Source organism: Arachis stenosperma, chromosome 4, assembly GCF_014773155.1.
Source record: "Arachis stenosperma cultivar V10309 chromosome 4, arast.V10309.gnm1.PFL2, whole genome shotgun sequence".
In the NCBI taxonomy this organism is placed as follows: domain Eukaryota; kingdom Viridiplantae; phylum Streptophyta; class Magnoliopsida; order Fabales; family Fabaceae; genus Arachis; species Arachis stenosperma.
Window position 1 is genome coordinate 150,478,195 of NC_080380.1, and position 19,660 is coordinate 150,497,854.

The window sequence follows — 19,660 nt, forward strand, 5'->3', positions numbered from 1 at the left end:
GCCGAAAAGTTCACCGGTTCCCAAATAATGCTGTCGGTGCCCTCCCCACACTTAAAACCAAGCATCGTCCTCGATGCTAAACCGGAGGATCAGTGGGAGGTACAACGATAGGCTCTGGCTCTGACTGTGGCTGGGGGACCGGCTCCTCCTGAGTCTGTGGCTGCTCTGTAGTGCCAGGGGCATCCTGCTGAACCGGTGCCTCCGCATCCTCCTCCTGATGATCCTGCACATCGGAGGCCAGAGAATCGGGAAGCGGAGGTAGCTCAGCACCCAAAGATATTAGGGCCTGGTCCATCCGATCTAATCGGCGTCTGACATGGCGTCGCTCGCGCTCTAGGAATCGGAATAGACGCTGGATCAGGAGATAGGTAGGCTCAGGTGCTGCTGGAGGATCTGTAGATGATGAAGGAGCTGCGGCTGTAGAGGAGGATGGGGCAGCTGTAGGGGCTGATGGTGAAGGTGTCCCTACGACAGCTCTAGCCCGAGAGCGGCGTCTAGCAGGTGGCCTCTCGTGCACCCAACCACCCCAGGGGATAGTAACCTCCCTGTCATCAGCATCAGGGGGTGGTGGTCGCACATCATCGTCCAGCCATGGGACCTCAGCTAGGGCCGCCATACTTGTGACCAAGGTAGGAAATGGAAGTAGGCCACGAATATGCGCCCACCACATGCACTGTCTGATAAGTCTAGGGAAAGAGACATCCTTCCCCTCCATAACGCAACCAATCAGTAGGAGCATCTCCATGGGGATCTCAGAAAAGTGGGTGGTAGGCAGGACGTAGTGGGCGAAGATCATCTGCCAAGTCCTAGCCTCCCTAGTCAAATGAGTAAACAACATCCCCTTAGGCTTGGTGTTGCCCGCATCCATAACCCATGAAGCATCCGGTATCCCAATCACGCGCCGAAGCGCCTCATAATCAAAAGTCATGGTATGGATGGCAATCTCAGCCTGCTGATGGGCACACATGTCATCCGGAATATGTCGACACTGTAATGCCTCCCCAATGGCGGTTTCAGTGATCATGATCTCCCTACCCCGCACCTGAACCGAATCCAATGTCGGACGGAAGAAGTTGCAGTAGAATTCCTTCACCCACGATATATTGATATCACCCAACTCTCGGTCAACAAAGTCAATACCTAAGTCAAGGATCCGACCGGTAATGGACCGTCTCACATCATTAGGTAGGGACAACTTCTTCTCAGTATTCAGCTTAATTGTCCGATATTTAGAAAACCGAAGCTCACAGTAGAGGTTGGGGAATTTGTCTGGATTGGTAGAAGGCAACTGCTGATTTCTTTTTTCCTCATCATTCAATGGATTCTTGGCATAATGTTTGTAGATGGAAGGAATGGAGGGGGTAGAGTGTTTTCTCTTCTTAGAGGCAGTGGCTATGGCTTTGCCTTTATCCGACATCCTGAAAAATATGATTGCATATATAAAACATTTAGCATGTAACAAAGAAGCCTTTTCCTTCTCCCGGAAGGTATCTCTCTCCTCCCTCAGCTTGGCAATCTCCTTCTTCAACTCTCCCTCATGCTCCTGATATGAGCGAAGCCTTCCCTCTAGCTCCTCGACCTTTGAGGTCGTCCCTAAAGAGCTGAGGGGAGCCTTCTCAAAGATATCCAAGAGCTTGCCACAAACCCCGCCACCTTGAGACTCTCCTCGACCATCGTGGTAAGGTGGCCCCGAACAGACATATCATCCATGCCTATACGAACATGGGGATAGATATTCTTTCGGACAAATTCAATAGCATCCGCCTTAACCTCACCGGAAGCACCAGACTCCAAAGTCTTGCGCTTCTTCGGATCAGGAGAGGGTCGGACAACGGGGAGCGACTGAGGGGGAGCTGAAGAAAAAATTACGATAGGCTTGGAAAGAGTCCCAACATTCCGAGGAGGAGGAGGAGGAGAGATAACCCTGGCACCGCCGGCCCGAGCGCGAGACTTGGCCTTGGCCTCCTGGACTCTTTGAAAAGATTCTTGAGCATTTGTCTTAGCCATTTCTGAAAAAGAAAAACAATAGCTAAAGAATCAAACAAGTCGGAATGATCAGTTGATAAGTCGGAAATTTAAAAACAAGAAAAAGCTACCTAGCTGCGCCTGGACAAAGGTCGGAGACCCTTGGAGAAACTTCTTAGTATCCAAATATGGGACCCTCCCCCACACTTCTCAGAGGAATCCCACAATGGCAGCCTCTACTTCATCCAGGTCGTCCAGACCATATTTCTCACAAGGGGAGGCTTCCAGCCAATATAAGGGAAAGCGAGGAGAAGAGTTATCATCCAGGAAAAAGGGGTGGTGACCCTCTACAGCTTGCACTTTGAAAAAATAATTTTTGAAGTCATGGAAGGATTCGTCAAAAAGGGTGAAAATCCTCCGACCTTGTATGGCTCGGAAGGACACCCATTGCTGTTTGTTGTTTAGCCCACTAAAGGGCTTAGTCATGTGGAAAAGAAAAAAGAAAATCCTCAAAGAAGTCGGGAAGTCCAAAGCTTGACTAATAAATTGATAAATTTTCAGAAAACCCCAAGAGTTGGGGTGAAGTAGGGTAGGGGCAACTCGACAGTGGTGCAAAAAGACATTTCAAAATCCGAAAAAGGAAGGAAGACACCCAGACGGGTGATCATACACTCATACATAAAGAAGAAATGAGAAGACGCCTCATTGGCCCTCCCAAAGCAAACCCGGTCTTCAGGACCCGGGACTACCAACTCATACTTCGGCTCGTCATCCTCAGAAACACAAATCCTGTGGTGAGTACGAAGATGAGTAATAAACTCCGCATCAACCAAAGGTTCCTCTCCTAGGACTGTGACATCAACCCATTGAGAAAGAGCCTCTACAGAAGACATTTTCTAAAAACACGACGAAAACCTACAAAGGAAAAAGGAAAAAGAATAAAAAACGAGAGACCCTAAGGGGGTACGAAAGCCTACAACGTCACTTTTCCCTCTCCAAAGAAAATAAAAGCATGTAATCACAAAGCATGTCATAAAAGTAAAACGCTAACCTTTATCCGAAACCGAAGGTTGAAAGAAGCAGAGGTCTCCGAATGCAAGAATGAAGCACGAACAAAGCAAGAAGAAATTTGAAAAATTGCAGAAACGAAAAAATGAAAGAGAGGGAAAGTATTTATAAACATACTAAGGGGCATAATGGTAAAAGCGGCGCAGTCATTAATGAGAATGCACCGTTACCAAAGCCTACGCACATCCCTAACGGACACGACGCTTGATTAGACGTAACCGTCAGAACCGAAGAGACACGGAAAGTCACGTCGGTTTCAGAAAATCACGTCGGTCCTCCAACAAGTCGACTACGATCCCGAGTAAAATACTTGAACCCAAGTCCTATGAAGATCTTGGGCTCAAGTAGGGGCACTGTTCCTACCCTGGCCCAATAATAAAGGCCCAGGTCCAAATAAGAGGCCTAGTCCAGAGGATCGAGCCTTACTAAAACACCAACCTTCACACTTAGAAGTCGGTGTCAAACCCGACTTACTCACAAGAAGTCGGGACGGAGAATAGCTGGTAGATAAGCACTCATTCAAATGAGTAACTGCCCCTAAAATCTCTCTAACTACGTTAATCAAGCCATATCTTAACCTCCCTAAGATAATGGGACGGTTAACACCCTAAAAATGTGGCACTACTCCAACGGTGGTTATTGGCTCACCACTACAAATACACTGACACCCCTCAGGTATCTCTAAGCCCAATACTCTCTAGACCTGCTCACACCCTTGCTAACTTAGGTATCGGAGTGTCTTTGCAGGTACCACCCCCCATTCACTCACGAGCACAAGCAGGAAGGAGGCTCCAACGTGCAAACCAGCACGGAGGCCACCATACGCGGACGATTGGGCCAACCAAAGCCATCCATCTCATTAATCTCCGGTTACCCATCGTAACATTAGTATTTGTAATTTTTGTGTATTTATTATTTTACATATTATTTTTGTGTATCTCAAAAGAGTGAAAGACTAATATGCCACCTTCTTTATACTCCACTTTTGTTGCCATATTCAACTTTGACATGATTACTTGAATTTCTTTTATATTTTTATTGGGAAGCAAAATATGATTAGTTGATCACTATGTTTTCCAATGTGTTGTTTGCTTCTTCTTTTTCTTTTTCTTTTTCTTTTTCTTTCTTTCCTTTTAAAAAATGAAAAGTTTTTTATATAAATTTAGCACAAAGCTAGGGTAAGCATTTATAGTTAAAAGGAAATATAAACTAATTTTTTATTTATTGACAAAAACGACATCGTATAAAACATTTTCCCTATGACCCTAACATTAATTGTGTGTGATATAAATAGGATCCAGCCATGTGTGAATGGTTCCTCTCACTCTCAGCTTCTGTTGGTTGATTTCTTGGTTTGGAGGACACCCCCTCAAAGCAAAGGTCTCTCTCTCTTCTTTGAACATGTTTTCTACCATTGATCTACTTGCATGTTACTTGTACTTTTGCTACTATGTTCTTTATTTGACTCAATTTTGTTTGAGATTATGTATTGTGTTGTGTGTTTGTTGTGTTTTTATTATTATCATTTCTGGAATCTAGAGATCTAATTGTTAAAATAAATAATTAAATAAAATTCTGTGATGGTTAGCTGTGATGCATTGATTTTAGCTGGTAAAGAAAACTTTTTTTTTTGTGTGTGTTATCCTCATAAAGGTTACAGGTTTTTCATTTCATGAACATAGATCTGCTGTTGATTTGAGCAAATTATTGTACCCATTTGTTCAATATTGGGAAAATGGTAATTAGGTTCAACACAAAATGTGATGCATTGTATAGATCAGGGTAGATAGATCTATTATCACATTGCTGGTGATAATGTTATCTATATGCTCTTGTCCCATTTGTAAATTAATTGAGATATCTGTGAGTAAGGGCATGTTGCAATTTTTGTTACACCCTGCACAAACATTTCTTGAAGCATTTTATTTTGTCTTGTTCAGGCGTTCTACTGTGGAATTTAGCCGGTTTTGAAGATGAATTGTTATAATCTTCAGCAGAACGCCTTCGCAGCCGGTGAAGAGTTGAGAGGTTCTCTCCCCATTACCGACCAGAATAGCCCGGTTTTTTGCCCTAAGCCACGCAGAGTTGCGGTGTTGAACATGCCGCTAAGGCCCTTTAGATGGCATTCAAGGTAACTCAAGTGCCAACGGTTCGCCTTTTCTTGGCATTATTGTGTTTTGGTTCCCAGTGATGGTCTGATGATCTGTTGTGTTATGGTTTTGTTTCAGTCAACAAGCTGAGATTTCTGATTCAAAGGCTGGGGCAGATCTACTTGACATTATTCTCAAGCAGGTAAATGATTGCTCTGTTGCAAATTTGTTATCATGTCTCTTTTTTGACGTAGGAGGATAAAGAATTATGATAGGGGTAGAGTTTATCTATCATTGAACATGTTGATACCATTATGGTTTGTGCATTTTTTATGTTGTTAATTTGGATTGCACTTCTTTTTCCCTCTTTCTTTGGTGTGCCAAGTAGCTTCTTCTGAATTCGAACTATTTTAAGCTCAAAGAGACGTAGCATTTCAGAAAATTTGTAGTGATTGTGATGTCATTTCGGTTTTTGCCATATTCGGTCTTATCTTGACTAACTCTTTTCTCTTTCTATTTTGTTGTATGTTTCAATAGGAGGGTAATGGGGAAGAATTTGCAAACCAGGTGGCCTCATCTCCTCCATATTTTTGTGGCTCCCCACCAGTTCGGGCTGCGAATCCCTTGATCCAAGATGCTCAATTTGGAGATGAAAAGCAGGCTCCTATATCTACAATTTTGTCACCATTAGGTTTAGCGTCTCCATCTTCAGCTTCTCACAAAGGAGGGTGTGTTAGGATGAAGTTTGGACTCAAACCGGCCGCAGTGAGGGTAGAAGGATTCAATTGCCTCGGCAGGGATCGCCAGAATTCCAGCATCCCAGCTGTCGCCTAAACATTTGTTGAACTGTACATAGAAGGACCACTACTTAACCAGAGAGAATTTTGAGTGTTTTGGAAGGAATAAGAAATTCGGTTAGCCATGTATATAACATGTTTTTTGGATGCGGTGGTTATATCATCTTGACTATCTTTGTGAGTAACTGCAAAAAAGAAAAAAAAATGCTAACCTTGTGTTCTTGAGAAGGTTTAATTTGCTATGTAAAGAGCACTTTTTTGTGTAATATAAGGCAGTTGTATCTAAGCTTCTCCTAATTTTATTTTGTTTTATTTTTTCTAGTGATCACCACAAGAGTGTCCTGTATAGAATTGGTGATAATGGCCATCTTCCTGTAATATTAGTTTTAGGCAACTTTTTAGAAGTAAGTTTATTTATGAACTAGTATTTTCTGTCTTATATGCAACATTTAAGTTATGAAGTTTATGGTTATCACTATTCATGCTTTTGGTCAATTTCTTCAGGTATGGTGATGATAACTGATAAGGACCCTCTTCCTATGATTTGGCTAACATGATGCAAATGTTCCTGTCAATTATATCCTCTCAATAAAAAATTTCAAGATTTCCTTCTCCACAAAAGTTTTGGAAAACCAAAAACAAAATATGCTGATATATTCAGAGACCAGAAAGAAAACAAACTAAAGAAATTAGTCTTTTGTCATAAAAAAGTTACACAAAATGACACATTTTTAGCTTTTCATTAATAAATCATTTTGTTCTTTTTCTTTTCTTGTTTTTGGTTGATTAGCTTGCCATTTTCATTCAATAATATTATGGTAATACACACAAATTACTAAACAATGAATATATTTATCAACTGTATTAAATATATACAAAAGATAAATCAGTCATCCATATAAAATATATATTAGAATACAAAATATAAACTAAAGGTGAAAAAAATGCGTCTTTATACACAAATATACAATGCAAAATGCGAAAATATGTGGGACTATTGGCAGTACAGAAGATGAAACTTCTTATCCTTTGCTGTACCTTATTAGAGTCTTTTCCACAAATGTAGCTATCATCAGAAGGGTCCAGCATTGAATGAAAACCAGAAAGGGCACCAAAATGAGTTATTATCTATCACTATTCACACTTCACACTTCACAACTAACAGCCGCTACATGATTAACCAGTTGGTAAGCCATGACTACCACCAAGAAAAAGTTCCATAACAAGACAAATAGAGAATGGACTTTGAGATTGATTATATCAGCCATTTGTTGGAATTTTCGTTGCTTCAGCATAAACTTTTAGTATTTTGGCAGCACAAGAGATTGGTTATAATGTATATCTTCTTAACATAATTTGATTACTTCTAGAAAGAAAAATACAACAATGTCTATTTCATTTTGAACCTTTAGCAGCTTTATGGCTTGAAGTTATTTCATTTTGCCAAGGTTGACTTCTGAATTATGCCAATTTATGTTCTTCTCTTGATGCATTTTGCTGGAGGACAAATCTACTTTTAGTTTGTTGTCAAACTGAATTTAACTTATAGCATATACATTCATAAAGTAAGCACTTATTCATTATTAGTTCTCATATCATATCCATTCACCATCATTTGAAGATCCAAGAACACAGATTAAAAACACAGCATGACATTTCTCAAAGAGAAAATGCAGGACACTAAGTGGGAAATATATAGGTTCTTATAATGTTCTAAGTAAAATTGAAACAAACCCAGATCCCAAATTTAAGTTGTAAATATCAAATTTAATAGCCCGGGGGCTTGTAGGCAATGAAACTGATGCACTGCACTTGGCGAACGTTGTCGAATCCGATGATACGGATGAAGGCAGATGGGTAGGCTGCCTTGGCCTCCTGAAGCTCCTTGATGACCTGACCGGAGTCGGTGCAGCCGAACATAGGCAGCTTCCACATGGTCCAGTAGCGTCCGTCATAGTATCCGGGTGATCTGTGATTCTCACGGTAGACAAAGCCATGCTCCAATTCGAATTCCAAGCAGGGAACCCATCCCTTCCTGAGAAGGTAATCTACTTCCTTTCTCAATTGTTCGTCTGTGAGATCTGGCAGGTATGAGAGAGTCTCGAACTTCTTCTTGCCAACTGGTGGCCACACCTGCATGCATTGCACTCTTCCACCGTTGTTGGCGACGGAGGTGATGTCATTGTTGGCCTTCCTGGTAACTGGGAAGCCAGCAAGGGACTTGAGGCCGGTGAATGGAGCCACCATGTTAGCCTGTGCCGGAGAGGCACGGCTAACGGTGGTCACGGCGGTGGAGGAAATCATGGAGGTTGCCATTCGTTCCTTTCTTCCTTCTTAGCTTGCACTCTCTTAACTCTATAAGTTACTTACTACTATGCAAGTCTTCCACTAAAGCCTTGCTATATGTGATGGTTGAATTTGGATATTTCTAATTGTTGGACAGTGCTATGCCATCACACTCATAATCACCACATAACATTGCAAGTTTTTTTTCTTCAATGCTAGCCATATCGTTGGGAACCAATGTGGCATTGCCACGTGGACCAAGGTCCACAATCTTATCTCTTTCATGGGAAGAACATAAATGTGTGATGGTGGTTATAAGTTGATTCATAATTCATTCACCCTTTTTTAGTTGGATTGTAACCCTTAGATGGCTTTGTCAATTGTAATAGTGGCAAAAAGTGGAAACATGTTTACTTGGAAAATAAGATAAATACAAAAACATCCATATAGATGTTTGCTCTGTTTTTTCTAACTTTAAATCTTAGAGTCTTGTATATTGACTTGGCCTCATGCAATTTTGTAAATACCTATCATGCATGGTATGGACTTGTTTAACCCTTTCCTTGATTTGATGTAAATATAAACGTTAGAAAATTTCGGAATGGGGAAAAAAACAATGGGATGAAACGTTTCCGTTTTGTTGGTTTGTTGAGAATGTGATCATATCTTCATTCCAAATTTCAGAGAAACGTTTCTGCACTTCTCAATGTTTTTAATTTTGTATGGTTTTTATTGGATTCGTTTTACCACCACACAGAAGCAACATAGTTAGATGTGAACATGTGAAATTGTGAGCTGGGTGAAAGGGAGAATCAACCGATGATGCATTTCCTTATTATACCTTATCATGCATGATTGGTTAATGGACATGTATTTTTATTTTTTAAAACATCAAGACCCACATTTTACTATACCATTCATACAAACCATACAATCATGACCAAAATGCAAGCCATAAAACACCCCTATTGCCTTATCTTTAAAGCACACTGCATGTATAATAATAATGTTGACATTTAATAATAATAATAATAATAATAACCATAATTATGTTCTTTTCAAGCTTGATAAGGTGAACCTGACTATTTAATGTATTAGAAGACTACAACCAAGAGAAGAGATAATAAGGGAAAAATTCGGAGTGAAATTTAGCCACTAAGGCACTATAAGCTGTTTACTATAGGTGTGAGTTGCTCTTGCGACTCTTAAAACAGTAATTGAATTCTCAAATTCTTATAACCCTATCAGCTGAGGTATGTAATGGTGTCTGCTAGTACGAATGTTCCTCATAATCGATAGAGAAGTTTGAGTTGGGCATCAATTATTCTAATTTGTATCCAACTCAGCAAGATGGTTACATTTCCTAACATAAAAGCATGAAGAAAGCAACATATAACGAGGAACTAGTGGGCTTCATAAGATACACCATCAAATACACTTATACACCATCATCTTTCCAATCTTTCTAACAAATTAATATAACCATACATCCACTCTCCCTTCTTTAGAACCTCTTATAAAATACTTTCAATCTCATCACCTGAACTACAAGACTCATACATTCTTTTGAACATGCTGACTTTCACTGAACAGGGTTTTCAAAGATGAATGCATAGTACTGTGCTTCCTTGTTTACACTTTAGACCCAGCAATGCAGATTTCTATCAAAGAGAGTTCTTTATTTCAAGAATTCATTAATACCATCTTATCTAACTTGCATGCTGAACTGAGATCTTTGAAAACTAACATGAGTGGACCAAAGTCAATTATATCTTTGCTAGTAAACTCAAAACATTGAGCTAGAAAGTGTTGCAATGATAACAACTACTGGGATTCAGCATCTAGCTCCTGCTTAATGTAACAAAATTCTCTTTCCAGGTAATACACTATGTAATCATCTAACAATTTTAATACACAAAAAAAAAAAAACACATGAACAGAAAATATAACTCTGGTTCAAAGTTCAAAGTAGGAACCTCAAATTTGACACATTTCAAAAAGCTTCATACACAGAATCTAACAACAACAACATGTTAGATGATGTAGCTAGAAGCAATTCATATATATTTCACTTTGCAAAACCAAATTGTCGTCTCCTTATGCCTCAGAAATTAACACAAACGAAATCTCAACTAAAATTTTCAGATGAAAGAAAAATAGAAGACTATGATTTTGAAATTAAGTGACAAATTTAGGTTTACAAGAGCGTGAAAGGGCCAATTTCTAGCACGAACCCTAATTCTTTTGCGCTCTGAACCCTATCGCGCGATGCCGTGCCAAGAAATTGCAGCTTTGCGCTTGTTCCTATGCGTCCACACGTCGTTGTTCTTCTTCCAGTTTCGAACCTGCAGCTTCTCCTCCCCTCTCGCTCGCGGCGCGAAGAACGATGCTCTCGACGCAACCACCGCAATCCTCGGCAACCCGAGGGGAAGCGATTCGGATCCAGATGCAGAAGCAGAAGCAGAAGCTGCTTTTCCCTTTGGCGAGAACGCCGACAAGAACGCGTTCCTCGATGCTGAACCAGCGTGCTGCGGAGGCAGCATCAGATTGAACGCGAGCACACCACGGATGTTGTTGTTGCCTTCGATGGAGTTATCGATCTGGAGCGATTTGCGCGACGGCTGAGCAAGGGCTTTCTCCGGCATGGCACGGCGGCGGACTCCTTCGGTCCATCGGACGAGGGCGATGCTGGAGGAGCGATTGGGATCGTACTCGATCCGCTCAACAACGCCCCCAGAGGAAGGTGCGGCGTTGCGCTTGAGATCAATGATTCGCTGGAGGCGCTTGGCGCCGCCACCGCGGTGGAAGGAGGTTATGCGACCGGAGGAGTTGCGGCCGGCGGTCTTGCCGGTTCCGAAGGTGAACTGACGAAGCGCTCTCTTCACCGACGACATTGTTTGTAGGCCAAAGAAGGTGAGCTGAATGCGAGCTTCGAGCGTTAAACCCTATTGCTACTCTTCCTAATCCACACGTGCCTTTTTTCCTTTTTTTTATTAAATAATAAACAAGTAACTTTTTAATATATATATACACACAATTTTCTCTTATCAATTATTTATCAATATTTTTCAGTGAATGTTAATCAATTATTATTTTAGAAATGTAGATAGACTAACGAAGTTAATGATAGGTTTTTTTTTTTAAGAAAAATGTTTTGTCAATTCGTTTGTTAATGTTTTCAACTAAGCAATGAGAACTTGAGAATATGCATACAAAAAATGATAGGAGCATCAAATTTTATGATTTATAGTCATTAATTAATTATTAATAATATTTTAATAATATAAAATTATATTTAATTATGTAAAATTATTTTATTTTTTATTTATTAACTAAATTTTAATAAAAATATTAATGATTAAATTTTTTTATATATATCTATTTTTAGATTTTTTTTATTAATTAAATATTTACTAAATTTTAATAAAAGTATTGGTCCTGACTTTCTCTATACACGTCTATTTTTGGAGCGTGGACGTCAGGACGTAAGTTCTATTTTCTTTTTGGTCTGGTGGTGGAACACTTCAACCGTATGTACGAGGCAAAAACATGGTCCCCTCCAAAGAAGGCCCAACAAGACCAAAAACAGTTTATCAAAAGTAATGGATTTATAACTGATCCAAAAATAAAATTTATGAGAGAACAGTAGGGCCTCATTCATGTTAGTCCACTCATCAACCCATTCATGTACACAGTTGACCTAGCCAACCCAAAAACAAAAAAAAAAACAAAAACACACACAGAGTTGACCTTGTATGAATAATGCAACTATTTTATGATTTTTCTTAAGGATACAAGTCTTTAACCTTATCGATAAAGTCGAGATTAAGAACTTAATTAGGAGCCGAATATGGTTGGTATTTGCTTAATATAGTACTATAAGCAAGCAACTGGTCCATTCCACTATGGAGTAATAATCCAAATAAAAACAATTTCAGTTAAGTAATGAGTAATGATGACTAACAAAGTTTTTCTTTTCCCATTAATTAAGCATTGGATTCAATGAACCTAAAAGTAGAATTGGGTGGTGGTGGGATCCACAGGCAGAGGAACCTAGTTTGAGGCAGAGTCGTCGCCCATAGGAGTGAATATAAACCAGAAACCAGTGATTGGTTTTAAACAAAACCATGATTAGGATTAGCAATATAATACTAATACTAATGAGGACGGTAATTAATTAATTAATGGAAAGATGGTTCCCAAAAACCGGGAGCTAAGCTAAGGTGGAAGGAAAGGTCCAACTAAATTGGCAAACAGATTTGAGATTATTTTAATGCCGCAATTTTCACATCCTAACCTAACTGCTAAGTGCACATTACTCATGCCACGCGCCGTCTTCTCTTCTTCATATTGCTGTATGCCTGTATATGTATTATCATATAGACATCAAAATCAGTCATTAATATAAAATATATATTAAAATATAAATATAAATTAAAAATAAATTAAATTATATATATTTATTAATTATATATAAATATATTAATAATAAATTTTAATAATTAATTTTAATATATAAATAATATTTTTAATTATTAAAATACTTTAATTTATTTTCTCGAAATGTATGGAAGCCATAGCAGGCTAGCTAGCAGCTGTCCCCACTTTCCAGAACTAAAATTCTGATTATCTTAGCTTTACCCAATTTTCTCCTCATCCTTATCTTCGTTCACCTCTTTATTTGACAAATTTCGCTAAAAAAATTAATAAAATATTTGTATAATATGTATAATAAATTATTTATTTAATTTAATATAAATTAAAAAATAAATATTTAAAATAAAAAAAATATAGAAAATTAAAAAAATATTTATATAATATATATAATTGAGATTTAAAAAGTATTAGAGATATAATAATTAATATTTTTTTTTATTAACTAAAATTTTTAGAATGAATGATATTATGATATAATATTAAAATTTTAAATCTAAAAGGTCAAAAGTTTTATTAACTCCCTAGCAGTATTTTTAGAATAAAATACTATTAATTTTTTAAACACAATACATTTATTCTATTTAAAATAATCATTAAAATACTAAAAATAATAAATATCTAATATTTTACTAAATTAAATATTTTTATACTCCTATTATACATATTATACAATATTCTATTAACTTCATATACTTCTTATTTGACTCGTTTGACTCGTGTTACACTGCAAATGTAAATGCAACTTGATGTACAACCCAAGAATATGCCGTTTAATAACATTGACAAGAAAAAAAAAGAAGGAATAAAAATAAACAAATGAGAAAGAGGTAATCATTCATTCATGCATGCATGCATGCATGCATAAATGTCGTGTAGGGGAGACGTGGCGGCTGAAGGATCAATATATGAACGAAGCTATGATAGAAGATAGACAGATAAGAGTATGTGCTGTGACACTACATGTTCAACTCAATCACTGCCGCATAACATAACTGTGTCACCACTCAGTAGCGCCGTATCCAAATTGTGCTTTTGCATTGCATGCTCCATGCACCCTTCAAAATGTAGTGCACAAATTATTTTAATTTACTTGTGTTTTTTAGATTAATTTGCTAGAGCAGTGACGAGATGTTGATATAGATATAAAATGCTCGTATTGTTCATCAATCATCATGAAATGTATAATTAAGCATATAGACTACTACACTATACAAGTCAAATGTGGCATAATATCCCATTTGAAAAATGTGAATGCCTGCCTTTTCTAAGAAGTAACTATCAATCAAACATTACATAAACAATAAATTGAAATATGGGGAATTCGTATTCCATCCCAATAATGTCAACATGGCAACAGCGCATCTTGTCTTCTAAACAAAGTCACTTTTCTTTCCTCAAAAGTCCAAACTATTAGCAGCCGACCATTCAGTTTGCATTATTTTCATTACGCCTGCATTTAATTTAACCTTAATTCCTTGTTATTATATCATGTGCAACTATTCCTAAATATTTTAACCAAATATTATTATATGTCACGTTCTTGTTCTTCCGCAACCCAACCTACCGTAGCGTTAGGAGTGTTTGCGGTTCGGTTTATATCGGTTTTGAGTTAAAAACTCATTTGATTCGAATACTAATTTTATTTGTGATGCGCTTTATATTTGATGTTTTTTAAAAAAAAATCCAATCCAATTTCAAGGGGTTTGGATTGGATTGGATTTGCAATTTTATAAATTAAAATAATTAAATACATATAACAAGTCTCAACATCTTAAAAAGGCAACAATAACATAACAATAGAAATAAAATTATAGGTTAGTTAAAATAAATAAATAAATAATATTTTGAACATAAAATATTTATTAAATAATAATACATGAATAATATAAAAATGTATAAAAATTTGAACATGTTATAAGTATAATTGTAAATATAATAATAAAATAATAATATTATAACATATTATGCGGTTTGAATTGGATTGGATCGGTTATGAAAAATAGATCTAAAATTCGATCCGATCCAACGGTTTGAAAAAATAAAATCTAATCAAATTCAAATTAGTGCGATTTTAACCGGTTTTTGATTTGGATTGGATTAAATCAACAGTTTAATTTAAATTGATTTGGATTTGAATCCTAGTAGCGGTGAATAATGTTACCGATATACCCATGAACTTATCAAAAATTTTGCAAGATCAATTATTTTTTATGGAAGTTACTTAGATAAAGATATCAAAAATATTTTTTTAAGATATTTTTTAAAAATTAAAATTTAATACATATAATCAATTAAATTGTGTTATTTTTATTAAAATTAGACCGAATAAATTAGTTTATCCAAAAAATTAATAAATTTATACGTAGTATAATAGTAAAAGTTATTATATTTTACACATCTTATACTACTCAATGTTTGCTGCATTTTATTTTTTTAAAAATTAATTTGTCTATTTAATTTAATATTTGTATTTGAGAATATTTTATGAACGTTGATGATATAGCAACCCCCAATTAGGATTTGACTAGACCAAAAAACCAACAGATTGGGAACATACACGTTTATGGTGACATATATAGGTGCTAGCTAGTTGAATGAATAAGTACGTAAGCAAGCTTAGTAGTTAATTATTAGTATATTAAGCACTTGATTAAATTTGAGCAAGTTAGGTATATTGATTTGTCACGTAGGATATGCATTTGATTAACCAAAATGTAACGCACAACACAAGACACACTTGGCAATTGATTTGTGATCACATTCGGCAAAAGCCATTGGCTTCAACACTTGCTCAGCGCGCCCACAGTCCCAAAGAGCAAAACCAGAAACCAGTGTCCTGTTTTTTAAGTAGCAAAAACCACTTCCCATTTAATTCCCGAAAACCAGGAGCTTTTCCCCTTAAAATATTATGGAGAAATCAAAGTTATCATGATTTAAAAAACCGCTATGCGTAGAGACACAGTGGACCCTCAGTCCTCAATATGTGGCGATTCGACCGCACTCTGTCACCTTATCGTGCCCGCCACGCGCCCCTTTCTCCTCTTCTCAATTCTCGTACCCTTCTGCATGCATATATTTTCTCTTACCATTTTACCCTCCCATTTTTTAACTATTTGCCTCGGTACATTCCAAAAAGGAAAATAAAATAAAATGTAAAGGATATTTTGAAGGTAAAAATTTAGGTGCACTTGACTTTACGTGAAGTTGATATATGAGAGCCATTAAATAATTTAACTGATTTGACTAAATTTTTATTTAATAATTCTCATATATTAAATCGATTTCACCTGAATTTTTATCTATTATAAAATATGGACAGTTAAAAATGAATATGTTGAAAATTTAAAAAAGTGAAGTGAATAATTTGCTATTTATGTTAAGTACGATGTACGGGGTGGTAATGTAAGGATTGTACGCTTATGCACGGTGAAAGTTTGCAGTGGGATAAGTATCGGTGTAATTGGAAACTGAGATGCACGCGCTTGTGGAAGAGTGAGGTGAATGTGGATTATGCAAACCATGGTTTAAGTGTGTTGTTTATTGATTAAGTATATAATAATATGAATATAATAAGGTGGTAAATAAGAATTAGAAATGATAAGAAACAGCTGCCTCAAAAATCTAGGGACTCTATCTCTTCCAACCTCACACCACACACGCATATATAATAAACTTTTTCTCTAAAGCTTCTTCACTTATATTACCTCACAGAAAGACAAGAAGAAGAGAAAATCGATCAGGTGAAAATGCGGATGAGCTGTAATGGATGCAGGGTGCTGAGGAAAGGGTGTAGCGAGAATTGCAGCATAAGGCCATGTCTTCAGTGGATAAAGAGCCCAGAGTCACAAGCCAATGCCACCGTCTTCCTCGCCAAGTTCTACGGCCGCGCCGGCCTCATGAACCTCGTTAACGCTGGCCCCGAACACCTTCGTCCAGGTACCCTTCCTCCCTTTCTTTACATAAGGAATTAAATTAATCATCACCTTCCAAGATTTTAACAATCATGAATTGATGCAGCCATTTTTCGGTCCTTGCTGTACGAGGCATGCGGGAGGATAGTCAACCCAATCTACGGTTCCGTGGGCCTATTGTGGTCGGGTAGCTGGCAGCTCTGCCAGGCGGCTGTTGAAGCCGTCTTGAAAGGCGCGCCAATCACTCCCATCACCTCCGAAGCTGCCGCCAACGGCCGGGGCCCACCACTTAAAGCATACGACATACGCCACGTCACCAAGGACGACTCTAACTCCGCCCTCTCCACTCACAACCCCAGCCACCCACTCAAGACTCGCTCACGCAAGCGATCACACTCCCAGCCCAAGCCCAAGCCCAACGCTCAGAAATTAACAACCACCGCCACTACAACTACCACCGCGTTGCTGAACGTTGACGAGGTCGTCAACCATTCCGCCAGTCTGGATCACGAGTCGTCGCTGAGTCACCAGTCCGAGTTGGCCACCGCCGCGGAAGGAGGAGGAGAGAGCAAAGAGAGAGAGAGCGAGAGCATCGTGTCGGTCGAGACTACCGCTGAGGCTGCTTCGGTTCTTTTCCGTGACGAGCCGGAGTCCAACCGGAAGCCCGTTGAGCGAACCGATGAGGACCGAACCGGGCTTGGTCTAGACCTTACGCTTGGGTTCGAACCGGTTTCTTCTTCGGCGCGTGCGGATCACGTGGTTCCCGTTAAGAAGAGGAGGTTCGATTTGAAGGATTATGGTGTTGGGTCGGGTGAGATGGGGCTTGGGCTTGAATGCCCGGCTTGAGTGGTGATGGTCCGGGTCAGCTCAATCAGTTTTGACTCAGTCAATCGGCTTTTGTTTTGTTTTAGTTTTTTCCTTTAACCTTTTTTTAATTAGTTTTTGTTTTTAAGGGGTTATTGTTAACCCTTTCTTCTTGTGAATGTGAGTGATGTACAAACTACAAACATGGATGCTAATGGTATGTAGAGGAAAATTTACATCTTCAAAAATGACAACCTTTAGTTGTCCATATATGTTAGTTTCGGCAGGCAGATAAATAATAATAATAATAATACCAATTAAAAATGACTCAAGAGCCACCGTAATGAAGCACGTCGTGGTCAATATTCAATAATGGGATATTTTGACTATTGAATTTTTTGTAGAAACAAGTGGGTTCCATGTACTACTTCCCTTTAATGTAATTATTGTTCCTTGTTTTTAAGATTCTTCCATACGTAGGTCCTTCAATGATAGATTTGGTTAACATATAATAACGATGACATATTACTGTATATAGTATATACTTTTATGAGGTGAGATGTCTAAACTTTTCTATTGGAGTACAAGCTTATTATTGGCCAAGATGACTCATCAAGATATATATGGCTTCAACCTCGTATGTTTCGTACATATAAATAAGTATAAGCTGTTGCATGGAGGCTTTGAAATTTTCTTGTGTCTCTTCTTATCAATGTTAATAATTTGAAGGACCATGAATTATGATACAATTAGGAACTTATCGCCGCCACGTTATACGAGTCTGAACTCCAAACTACTTATTCTAATTGCAAATTGGAAAAAGAGATTAGCCAAATAAAAGGATTAATAAGTGATGTATTTATAAATTTTTTTTTTTTTTTTGGGGAAGGGGTTAGGAATATATCTTTTCAGTTTTGCAACACGAGAGAATTTTCCTTTCTTATTTATTTTTCGGTCTGAAACGAGAGGGGCTGTTAAAAAAAAGAGATGGCCCAGTCCACAAATATATTTGGACTGAGAATATAAATAGTAGCACAAGAAAAATAAGGCTATGAATATTGTTTTGTAAGGATTAGACTCTCCTTGTTTTAAAAAGAAGAAACAAATAAAAAACTATGAAGTAAACAGTGTTTAGCCCAGTAATCTATCCACGATTTAAATTTATACCCAATAGACCAAGACCCAAACGACAAAAAATATTGAACCTATTATGCATAACAAAAACCTTCATATTGTTGACAAAAATATAGACCAAAAACACGTCCATATATATACCAAAAACAAAATAGAAATGTGAAAATTCATCTTTATGTTAAAACTTAAAACTGTTAGATAATATTTTACTTAAATATATCAAATCATCTAAAAATCAGAAATTATCTCATAAAACCAACTGAATATGAATCTTTTAATACACAAAGATGATGTGAGATATACTTTTGTAGTCGCCAATTTGTTTACAAAAATACTATGTAATAAAAATCAGTCACTATATATTTATGTGTAAATATATATGTCATTTTTTTAATATATATATATATTTTTCATAGTATGATTGTTTGTTTATTTTTCATATCTAAATTATATATAATCATAGTTTTTCTCTAAATCCAATCAAATTGTGTGCGAGTGCACGGACTCAATTTAGTCGATTGAATCACGTCCATGCAACATTTACATACAAACCCTAATCAATAATCAACTATGATTGATTTTATATTTTGTACTAAATAAGTACAGACATCCCATATATAAAATGCAGCTTTTAACTATGTTCGTGTAAGTAGCTATTTTTATTTTTATATTTAAGTTTGCAGTCATATTAAATGGTGTGCACATACATGTCTATAGATTTTCTTTTTTATTTTTAAAAGATATATTTAATAATGCATAAAATTAGGGTTTAGTTGGGTAGCATTTGGCCTATGTCTATTATGGTCTTTTTTTATTTTTTATTTTTTATGATATTTTTCAGTTCGATAGACGATAGGTTAAAGATTAATTTTTCGTGGATCTAAATTTTAAGAATTTGTCATTAACCAATAAATTATTGTATGCACAAAATAAAATTTAAACTTCCATCACTTACTTAATTGAGAGTATTTAGTCTGTCATTATTATATATACGAACACCAATTCATATTTCATAGTAATGATGAATGAAGGCACATTTGTTCGTCCCATGATTGATAATGCATTAATGCTCAATTTGTATAAAATCTTTCATCATTCCTTTTTTCTTTAGAGTTGTTCATTGGGCCAACTAGAACCAAGTAGATCCAATTGGTGGATGTTGTCTATT

The 19,660-nt window shown here is 37.0% G+C and overlaps 4 protein-coding genes across 4 annotated transcripts; 2 read left to right on the forward strand and 2 right to left on the reverse strand.

Annotated features, from left to right (window-relative positions):
- Positions 1 to 4,299: 4,299 nt before the first annotated feature.
- Positions 4,300 to 6,390, forward strand: LOC130976155 (uncharacterized). Its single transcript, XM_057900927.1, has 4 exons — positions 4,300 to 4,413; positions 4,974 to 5,164; positions 5,262 to 5,325; positions 5,661 to 6,390. The coding sequence occupies exons 2-4, from the start codon at positions 5,007 to 5,009 to the stop codon at positions 5,955 to 5,957; spliced, it is 519 nt and encodes a 172-aa protein (XP_057756910.1). The 5' UTR covers positions 4,300 to 4,413; positions 4,974 to 5,006; the 3' UTR covers positions 5,958 to 6,390.
- A 1,091-nt stretch (positions 6,391 to 7,481) lies between these two features.
- On the reverse strand, positions 7,482 to 8,371 carry LOC130973059 (ribulose bisphosphate carboxylase small subunit, chloroplastic 1). The gene has a single exon (XM_057897432.1). It carries the CDS (start codon positions 8,234 to 8,236, stop codon positions 7,688 to 7,690), a length of 549 nt encoding a protein of 182 aa, XP_057753415.1. The 5' UTR covers positions 8,237 to 8,371; the 3' UTR covers positions 7,482 to 7,687.
- Positions 8,372 to 10,141: 1,770 nt separating this feature from the next.
- LOC130973103 (60S ribosomal protein L2, mitochondrial) lies at positions 10,142 to 11,200 on the reverse strand. Its single transcript, XM_057897514.1, has one exon. The coding sequence runs from the start codon at positions 11,098 to 11,100 to the stop codon at positions 10,465 to 10,467; it is 636 nt and encodes a 211-aa protein (XP_057753497.1). The 5' UTR covers positions 11,101 to 11,200; the 3' UTR covers positions 10,142 to 10,464.
- A 5,023-nt stretch (positions 11,201 to 16,223) lies between these two features.
- On the forward strand, positions 16,224 to 17,635 carry LOC130972912 (LOB domain-containing protein 41-like). The gene is made up of 2 exons (XM_057897253.1): positions 16,224 to 16,579; positions 16,661 to 17,635. The coding sequence occupies exons 1-2, from the start codon at positions 16,390 to 16,392 to the stop codon at positions 17,398 to 17,400; spliced, it is 930 nt and encodes a 309-aa protein (XP_057753236.1). The 5' UTR covers positions 16,224 to 16,389; the 3' UTR covers positions 17,401 to 17,635.
- The last annotated feature ends 2,025 nt before the right edge of the window (positions 17,636 to 19,660 follow it).